General features: G+C 53.2%; 2 protein-coding genes across 4 annotated transcripts; one reads left to right on the plus strand and one right to left on the minus strand.

Moving 5' to 3' along the window:
- Positions 1-449: 449 nt before the first annotated feature.
- LOC113220797 (TCF3 fusion partner-like) lies at positions 450-2,515 on the plus strand. 3 transcript variants are annotated; one of them, XM_026450136.1, is made up of 3 exons: positions 450-1,156; positions 1,238-1,456; positions 2,301-2,457. In XM_026450136.1, exons 1-3 carry the CDS (start codon positions 1,094-1,096, stop codon positions 2,418-2,420), a joined length of 402 nt encoding a protein of 133 aa, XP_026305921.1. In that variant the 5' UTR covers positions 450-1,093; the 3' UTR covers positions 2,421-2,457. The 3 variants fall into 3 exon arrangements, with proteins under 3 accessions (XP_026305921.1, XP_026305920.1, XP_026305919.1); XM_026450135.2 differs by having other exon boundaries at positions 1,238-2,515; XM_026450134.1 differs by having other exon boundaries at positions 450-1,456; positions 2,301-2,455.
- LOC111530496 (NADH dehydrogenase [ubiquinone] 1 alpha subcomplex subunit 3) lies at positions 2,509-6,393 on the minus strand. The gene is made up of 4 exons (XM_023197739.2): positions 6,278-6,393; positions 5,975-6,049; positions 3,176-3,253; positions 2,509-2,659 (listed from the first exon to the last, which is right to left on the minus strand). Exons 1-4 carry the CDS (start codon positions 6,285-6,287, stop codon positions 2,568-2,570), a joined length of 255 nt encoding a protein of 84 aa, XP_023053507.1. The 5' UTR covers positions 6,288-6,393; the 3' UTR covers positions 2,509-2,567.
- Between the last annotated feature and the right edge of the window lie 3,215 nt (positions 6,394-9,608).

A 9,608-nucleotide genomic window follows, 5' to 3' on the forward strand; every position in this document is an offset into this window, starting at 1 on the left:
AGGGCGTCTGCACCTGCCTCTCCTTCCGCCGCTCCCTTGCCTGCTTGGTGAGGCGTCCGCCACCATCCTTTTGAAGTTCCAAGCCCGGTATCACCTGCCTTCTTCCCACTTTCTGACCTGTTGTGTTTGGCTGGTTTGCTTATTGTCTGTCTCCCCTGCAACCCTGACTCTGTAAGCACAGGGGCCTTTGTTGCCCGATGTGCCCTTGGCACAGTCGCTGGAGCAGCACACACGGCAGAGTGGGCGCTCGGTGCATGTGGAACCAACGAGGTCTGTGTGAAAAACATCCTGGCCAGGTGCGGTGGCTCACGCCTGGAATCCCAGCACTTTGGGAGGCCGAGGCAGGCGGATCACCTGAGGTCAGGAGTTCAAGACCAGTCTGGCCAACACGGTGAAACCCTGTCTCTACTAAAACTACAAAAATTAGCTGGGCGTGGTTGCAGGCGCTTGTAATCCCAGCTACTCGGGAGGCTGAGGCAGGAGAATCACTTGAACCCGGGAGGTGGAGGTTGTGGTGAGCCGAGATCACGCCACTGCACTCCAGCCTGGGCAACAGAATGAGAGTCCACCTCAAAACAACAAACCTGCCCAGGCGCTGGTGCAGAGGAAGCATCCCCTCAATTAGAGCTTTAAAACTAAGGATCTCTGGAGGCAGGGGCTGGGGAAAGGAGAGAAGGGGATGTTGATAAGAGGCGAGGTCATTAGGAGCGTTCTGCACTCCCCTCTCTTCAGTTATCAATAAACATGATAACCCACATATGAATGTTTACTAGGTACCGACATCACAATAAGTACAGAAATTATCTGGTGTCACTGCTTCCGTGTCACCACTGCAACATCCAGCCCAGCTGAGGGTTTCATGTTGTCGCAGAGCAGGAAACTCGGCCTCAGAATGGTCGTCTTGTCTTGCTTGAGGTCTCAAGGCTGGTCAAGGGCGTGGCTGCCAGGCCTCCAATGCCAGAGCTCAGGACCGCCTGGGTCCAGGACAGCTTTGGTGTTGAGTGAGAGCTGAGCTCTATCCTGTGGCCCTTTTCCCCAGTGGCTAGGAGGTAACTTACTCCACGGGTGGCTTCTCCCCCTGAGCAGGTTCCTCATGAGAGTGCTGGACTCCTATGGGGATGACTACCGGGCCAGCCAGTTCACCATTGTGCTAGAGGTGAGTGTCGGGCCTCCAGGAGGGTCAGGAACTGGGAGCCCAGGACGCAGCCATCACCTGCCTCCCCCTCCTCCTCGCCAGGATGAGGGCAGCCAGGGCACGGATGCTCCCACCCCAGGCAATGCTGAGAATGAGCCTCCAGAGAAAGAGGCACTGTCCCCGCCCAGAAGGACTCCTGCACCCCCAGAACCTGGCAGCCCAGCGCCCGGCGAGGGGCCCAGCGGGCGGAAGAGGCGGCGAGTGCCACGGGATGGACGCCGAGCAGGAACTGCGCTGACTCCAGAGCTGGCTTCGGTGCAGGTGAGGAAGTGGGGGGACTCAAGGGGAGGGACTGAGGCCCCAGAGCTGGCTCCGGTGCAGGTGAGGAGGGGGGAACTCAAGGGGAGGGGCCAGGGCCAGGGCTGGGGCCCAGTCAGGTTCAGGGCTCTGGGGTTTTGGTTCTGCACCCTGAGGGGCCCAGGGCTGGGGAAAGTTGGAGAAAGGAGGTGAACCAGGATGTGTTGGAGGCCTAGGATCAGGCAGGGAAGTAGTTGGAAAAAGTGGGGCAAAGGCTTGGGTGAAAAGGAGGCAAAGTTGGAAAGGGAAGGAGGAAGACCTGGAGAAGGAAAAATAGCTAGACAAGGCTAGGAGTAGAGGAGAAGGCAGGATCAGAGGAGATGGGGTGGAAGGGAAGGCCCAGTGCGGGGAGGGAAGCTGGAAGAACATCTGGACCCAGGAACACTGGGATTGCTCTGAGGTGTGAGGAGGAAGGTGACTGGTCTGGGAAGACAAGAACAGTGAGGCTGGCCGGGCGCAGTGGCCCATGTCTGTAATCCCAGCACTTTGGGAGGCCTACATGGGGGATCACTTGATGCCAAGAGTTTGAGACCAGCCTGAGCAACATACTGTGACTCCCATCTCTACCAAAAAGAAAAAAACGTTAGGCATGATTGGCATGTGCCTGTAGTCCCAGCTGCTTGGGAAGCTGAGGTGGGAGGATCACTTGAGCCTGGGAGGCAGAGGCTGCAGTGAACTGTGATGGCACCACTGCACTCCAGACCCTGTCTCTTTAAAAATCAAAACAAAATAAAAACAAAAATGGTGAAGCTGATGGGATTTTCTGGATTCTCAGGCCTATTAACACCTTGTTCTTTATCTCCTGCAGATTAAGGTCGAGGAAGACTTTGGCTTTGAAGCAGATGAGGCCCTGGATTCCAGCTGGGTTTCTCGGGGCCCAGACAAACTGCTGCCCTACCCAACTCTGGCCAGCCCAGCCTCTGACTGACCCGTGCCCAGTAAACTGAGCCCACACTCACCCTGGCCACCGTCTACTTGTTCCCACCTCTGATCACACACATGCCCACGCTCTGGGGTTGGTTTCCACATTTTTATTGGGAGCCGTGGGAGGGGCCGCCTCTGTCAGTAAAGGTGCTCACAGTTTCTTCAGCCACTCCAGGCTGGGGCCCTGAGGGTCCTGGGGGTGGCTGGGCACATCCGGCATGTTCCCATCATCACGGACGGGCACTGTGGGACAGGAGGCGGACCACTGAGACCAGCACGTCTCCAGAGTCCTGGAGAGGAGCTGGTCTGTCGCTTTATGTTCAGAGAGGGAAGGGGGACCCCAGGGCTGAGGAGGGGAAGGGTCAGAGAATCAGTGATGCAGAAAGAGGTAGGAAATACAGAGACTGAGAGACACGGAAAACCAGAGAGAGAGAACGCGCGAGAGCCTGCGCGAGAGCGAGCTAGGGTCAAAAGAGATGGGGAACCAGGACAGAAACCTGAAAAGATGGAGACCGAGAAAACGACACAGATGGGAACCCAGAGAGGGACAGAAATGTGGAAAGCTAATAGAAACTCGAAGCACAAACACAGAATAGTATACAAATTATATCTCAATTCTTAAAAAATGGAACAGGGGGAATCCAGGCACCACTGCTGAATCTCTGATGCCTGCTCAGGAAACACCTGCCCGTAACTGCCCCTACCCCAGCACAGGGAGGCTGGACCCATCCCAGCGATCCCTGCCTGGCCCCTACTCACCTGGGTAGTTGTAGGGCGTGGCCTTGTTGATCATGATGGAGTACTTGAAGTAGGGGCTGAATGAGGGCAAAATTATAGCTGTGGAGAGACACAGGGGTGAGCCCCAGGGGAAGGTGGCTCTGAGGAGAGGGGAAGAGAAGCTGAGCCTTGGCAAAGATAAACTGCAAAGCGGGGGGCAGGGGAAGGGCCTCCAGGAGGATCCTTGGTACCCTGGGATCCCTACTTATAGACAGGAGGGCTTAAAACTCTTTTGGGGGGTTAAGTGGAGGTAGGGGTGGGAGTCTAACACTCACAGATACATGGGGCCTAGAGGAGGAAGCACTGGGCTTGGTCGTGGAATGAGTACGTTTTGAGTGTAGGGGTCATCGTGGAGCGTCCTGTGGGTAGTGTCATGGGACTATTCTGGAGAAATTAAGACTATTACACATTTGGCCGGGCACAGTGGCTCATGCCTGTAATCCCAGCACTTTGGGAGGCAAAGGTGGGCAGATCACCTGAGGTCAGGAGTTCACGACCAGCCTGGACAACACGATGAATCCCCATCTCTACTAAAGATACAAAAATTAGCCGGGCACGGCGGCAGGAGCCTGTAATCTCAGCTCCTCAGCAGGCTGAGGCAGGAGAATCCATTGAGCCTGGGAGGCAGAGGTTGCAGTGAGCCCACATTGTGCCACTGCACTCCAGCCTGGGCAACAGAGACTCTGTCGCAAAAAAAAAAAAAAAAAAAAAAAAAGTTACAAACTGGAGAAGAAGGGTTTGCACAAACAACAGTCACTGACAAGTCACAGTCCATCTAGGGTGGGAGCCAGGAGTCCTGGGGGATGGGGTACAGTGCATAAGAGGAATGTTCTAGGCCAGCACTGTCTGACAGATGGTAAGAGCCAGGTATATTATTTTATATCTTCTAGTAGCCACAGTAAAAATAAGATATAGATGAAACAAATTTTAAGAAACATACTTGGGCCGGGCGCGGTGGCTCAAGCCTGTAATCCTAGCACTTTGGGAGGCCGAGACGGGCGGATCACAAGGTCAGGAGATCGAGACCACCCTGGCTAATACGGTGAAACCCCGTCTCTACTAAAGAATACAAAAAACTAGCCGGGCGACGAGGCGGGCGCCTGTAGTCCCAGCTACTTGGGAGGCGGAGGCAGGAGAATGGCGTAAACCTGGGAGGCGGAGCTTGCAGTGAGCTGAGATCTGGCCACCGCACTCCAGCCTGGGCGACAGAGCCAGACTCTGTCTCAGAAAAAAAAGAAACATACTTGGCTGGGTGAGGTGGCTAACGCCTGTAATCCCAGGATTTTAGGAGGCCGAGGCGGGTGGATCACCTGAGGTCAGGAGTTTGAGACCAGCCTGACCAATGTGATGAAACCCTGTCTCTACTAAAAATACAAAAAATTAGCCGGGTGTAGTGGCATGCACCTGTAATCCCAGCTACCCAGGAGGCTGAGACAGGAGAATCGCTTGAACCGGGGAGGCAGAGGTTGTAGTGAGTTGAGATCAGGCCATTGCACTCCAGCCTAGACGAAAGCAAAACTCCGTCTCAAAAAAACAAAGACCAAAAAACACCATGGTATATCCAAACATCACTTCAACATGTAATCAACAAAAGATGACTGGTAGTTTACATACACTTATACTAGGTGTTTGAAATCCAGTGTGTCTTATACCACCTGAATTCGTACCAGCCTCGCTTCAAGTGCTCAGTGGCCAGGTGTGGCTGGTGGCTGCCACATCAAACAAGTGTTCAGAACCTTACCTAGTAGTGCCTGGCTGGTGGACCAACAGTACTGACAAGACCTGGAAACTCTTCAAAAATGCAGACTCCCATGCCCCACCCCAGACCTACAGAATCAGAACCCACAGTTTGGCCGGGCGCAGTGGCTCACTCTGGTAATCCCGGTACTTTGGGAAGGCGGATTACTTGCGGTCAGGAGTTCAAGACCAGCCTGAACAACATGGTGAAACTTCATCTCTACTAAAAACACAAAAATTAGCCAGGCGTGGTGGTATGTGCCATCCCTGTAATCCCAGGGGTGAGCAGTGGCTCACCCAGCACTTTGGGAGGCAGAGGAGGGTGGATCACGAGGTCAGGAGATCAAGACCATCCTGGCTAACACAGCAAAACCCTGTCTCTACTAAAAATACAAAAAAATTAGCCGGGCGTGGTGGTGGGCGCCTGTAGTCCCAGCTACTCGAGAGGCCGAGGCAGGGGAATCCCTTGAACCCGGGAGGCTGAGTTTGCAGTGAGCCGGGATCGGGTCACTGCACATCAGCCTGGGTGACAGTGAGACACCATCTCCAAAAAAAAAAGAGGCCCCATCCCTGCAGGAACTGCGGTGCTAATTAAGGTGTGAGTAGCACAGTTCCAGGGCAGAGGGCTGAGGTTTTCAATCAGCAAGACGACACATTAGGATCATAGAGGGATTTTCACAAGACACAGATTCCCCAGCCCCATCTCCAACCAAACCAACTCAATTCAGAATGTGAGAGAGGGGAGATGAAAGGGAGGAGGAGAATCTGGACTTTATTTTTGGTGCTCAGGTGTTGTTAATGCATAAGCAGGGTTGAGAACGTCTCATTTAGAGGGGTTAAGAGCGTATTGGGTAGGGGGAGAGGAATGCGGGGGGACGGTGGAGACGTTATAATGGGTATGGGGAGAGACAAGGGGATGTCGTGGGGGTGCAGACACACTGGAGGGGACCCGAGAGCGGCGACAGGGCTTTAGGAGTACAAGATGGAGGGATGTAGGGGGACGGGGATGGACGATGCAAGTTTGCGCCTGAAGCACTCACGCACCGAGGCCCCCGATGACGAAGGACGCGACCAGCACTGGCTCCTTGTCCCAGGCATTCTTGAGGAAGGCGCCGAGTCCTGAAGGGGTGGCAAGGAGGGTCACCACCCCTGCAAGTGGCTGCCCCCGGTGACCTCTAACCCTCTCGTGCCACCCCTGCCCTGGAGGAGCCCCCTCGTGACTTCTGCGTCCCCCTCTAGCACGGACCCCATCGCCTCCACCACTGCCCTGCCGCACCTCAGTCCCAGGACCGCCCAGAGGTTCCCGGTGCCACCCGAGCCCCGCGCGGCACCGGCACCTGCACTTACTCGCAACCATCTTGGTCTCGGCGGCGACACCGGCGAGGACGCGGAGCACTCTGGGAGTTGTGGTCTCTCTGTGCAAGGTTCCGCTTTCAGGGTCTGCGCGTGCGCACTAGCGCAGAACAAAGATGGAGCCGCGGAGGTATAGTAGTGCCAGGAGCAAGCGCAAGCCTGACTTTGCGGACCTGCGTGGAATCTCCTTAGTTTCTGCCTATAAGTCGCTCGGGGGTGACTAGTCCTCCTACTGAGACCACCCAAGGCGGAACAAAATAGTCCTCATTTTATAGTTTATGTATGAAAGCCCATTTTACAGATGAAGAAACTGAGCCCGGGAGAAGGTGAATGACTAACTTATCCTTCGATGTCTCAGCACAACATCAGCTCGTCCTGGAAGCGCTAGGTCTCATCCCAGATGGGTTAGGAGCTTTCTGCGGGCTCTCACAGTGCCCTGTTACCGCCATTATAGCTCAGATCACTTAAGAAACTGACCCGGTCTGGGTCTTTCAGTCGGACTGGTAGCAGCTGCTTGAGAGCAGTAACGGAGTCAGAGTTCCCCCTGTGCCTGCCAACATCGCACAGCGAGGGTCTGCCACGCAATAGTTGCTGATCTTTTTTTTTTTTTTTTTTTTTTCTTTTCTGAGACTGAGTCGCCCAGGCTGGAGTGCACTGGCGCGATCTCGGCTCACAGCAACCTCAGCCTCCGGGGTTCAAGCGATTGTCCTGCCTCAGCCTCCTGAGTAGCTGGGATTACAGGCGTGCACCTCCATACCAGGCTAATTTTTCTATTTTTAGTAAAGAAGGGGTTTCTCCATGTTGGTCAGGCTGGTCTCCAACTTCCCGACCTCAGGTGATCCGCCTGCCTTGGCCTCTCAAAGTGCTGGGATTACAGGTTAAGCCACCGCGCTGGGCCTATAGGTGCTAATTTTAATCAATCAATCAATCAATCACAGTATCACAGCAAGAGCCTGGCACATAATAGGTGCTAATTTTTATCTGTCAACCAATCTATCGATCAATTAATCACAGCAAGGGCCTGGCACATAATTGGTGTTAATTTTTATCAATCAATCAATCAATCACAGCAAGGGCCTGGCACTTAATAGGTGCTAATTTTTATCTATCTATCTATCTATCTATCTATCTATCTATGAATCATAGCAAAGGCCTGGCACATAATAGATGCTAATTTTTATCTATCTGTCTGTCTATCACAGCAAGGGCCTGGCACATAATAGATGCTAATTTTTATCTATCTGTCTATCTATCTATCTATCTATCTATCTATCTATCTATCTATCACAGCAAGGGCCTGGCACATAATAGATGCTAAATTTTTTTTCTTTCTTTTTTTCTTTCTTTCAACACAGCAAGGGTCTGGCACATAATAGGTTCTTTTTTAAAAAACAGATATCTGTCTGTCTGTCTGTCTGTCTGTATTTGAAGACATGGTCTCACTCTATCACCCAGGCTGGAGTGCGGTGGCACAATTTATTTATTTTTTAGACAGGGTCTTGCCCAAGCTGCTCTTGAACTCTTGGGCTCAAGCGATCCTCCTGCCTCCGCCTCCCGACGAGTATTTGTTTCTAGAGTTAAATTAATGAACACTACAGGTTATGACTGACCCCCCGTTAACCTTTTACACAGTGCCATAGGGCTATGACACAGTTACCCACAGGCCCCCACCTCGATCCTCTTGCCTAAACGACAATCTGGGTCTGGCTTTCTGATGTTTCCTCATTTCCTGGGAGGGGAGAGGATGCAACCAAGCCCTGACTGCAGCTGCAGCGGTTATCTGCCCACCATGGCCCTGGTGCTGATCCTCCAGCTGCTGACCCTCTGTGAGCTGCCCCTTCCTTCTCCCTGGGTTCCTGGATGGGGTGGGGGGCAGAAAGAGAGAGAGAATGGAGACCCAGACACCCTGCAGGGGGACCAGGCAGCACTAGCTGGAGCTTTGGGATTCTAGGTTCAAATAAAGAACAGGACTGGGGCCCAGACCCCTGGGTCCTAAAGCAAGGGAACACAGATTCCCGAAAGAGGAAGGAGGTGGTGACAGGTATCTCTGGATCTTGAGGCAGGAAGAGGAGAGGGGACAGGGAGGACTCCTAGATTCTCATATGGGAGGGGGATGGAAGCCAGGACTCCTGATTCCCTGGGAAAAGGGGGCTGGGAACAGGGCTCTTAGCTCCTGAGAGAAGAGGGAAATGGGGACCCAGATTCCTGAACCCAGGAGAGGAGAAGCTCTCCAATTACTGTCCCCTGGAAAGGTGGAGTTCAAGGGCCTGAACTCTTGGGTGCCCAGGCCAGAGGGGTCTGCATTCAGACTTCTTCAGTAGGTGGGCAATGGAAGTCCGAATTTCTGTCTACTGAGACAGGAGGAGGGAGGGTAATATTCTCATTTCCCAGAGGATACAGGAGCTGGGGACTCAGATTCTGGGGCTACCAGTGAGATGGGGCTGGCCACAAAGGGCTTTGAAAGGAACTCGCTGTCGGGCACAGTGGCTCACGCCTGTAATCCCAGCACTTCGGGAGGCTGAGGCGGGTGGATCACCTGAGGACAGGAGTTCAAGACCAGCCTGACCAACATGGCGAAACCCTGTCTCTACTAAAAATACAAAAATTAGCTTGGTGTGGTGGCGGGCACCTGTAGTCTCAGCTACTAGGGAGGCTGAGGCAGAAGAATCGCTTGAACCTGGGAGGCACAGGTTGCAGTGAGCTGAGATCACACCACTACACTCCAGCCTGGGCGACAGAGCAAGACTCTGTCTCAGACAAAAAAAAAAAGGAACTAGTCCCTCAACCTTCTACAGGGCCTCTGTGTCACACGGACATTACTCCATCTGGTGAGTAGCTGCCCCATCCACTCTCCTTTATGTCGCTGACACCCTGTTTCCAACTACTCAGATTTTATTTTGGTGCCCAATCCCATCCCAGAAGTCCTTATTTTCCTCCCTCCCTCCCGCCATTCCTTCCTTCCTTCCTTCTTTTCTCATTCCCCTTAGTGGTCATTATAGGTGAGTACTGAAGAGCAGGAACTTCTGAGGCAGAGGCCTCAGTTTCACCATCGTATTCATTTATACGACTTTGAACAAGCCACAGCTTGCTAAGACTCCATTTCCTTCTCTGTAAAATGGGCTACTGTGAGATTTCATCAAATCACATGTGCAAAACCCTGAGCCTGGCACAGTGCAGGGCTTAAGAAATAGGATCTTGGACCGGGTACAGTGGCTCATGTCTGTAATTCCAGCACTTTGGGAGGCCGAGGTGGGCGGATCATGAAGTCAGATCAAGACCATCCTGGCTAACACGGTGAATCCCCATCTCTACTAAAAATACAAAA

The sequence above is a fragment of the Piliocolobus tephrosceles genome, unplaced genomic scaffold, assembly GCF_002776525.5.
Source record: "Piliocolobus tephrosceles isolate RC106 unplaced genomic scaffold, ASM277652v3 unscaffolded_13530, whole genome shotgun sequence".
Taxonomy (NCBI): domain Eukaryota; kingdom Metazoa; phylum Chordata; class Mammalia; order Primates; family Cercopithecidae; genus Piliocolobus; species Piliocolobus tephrosceles.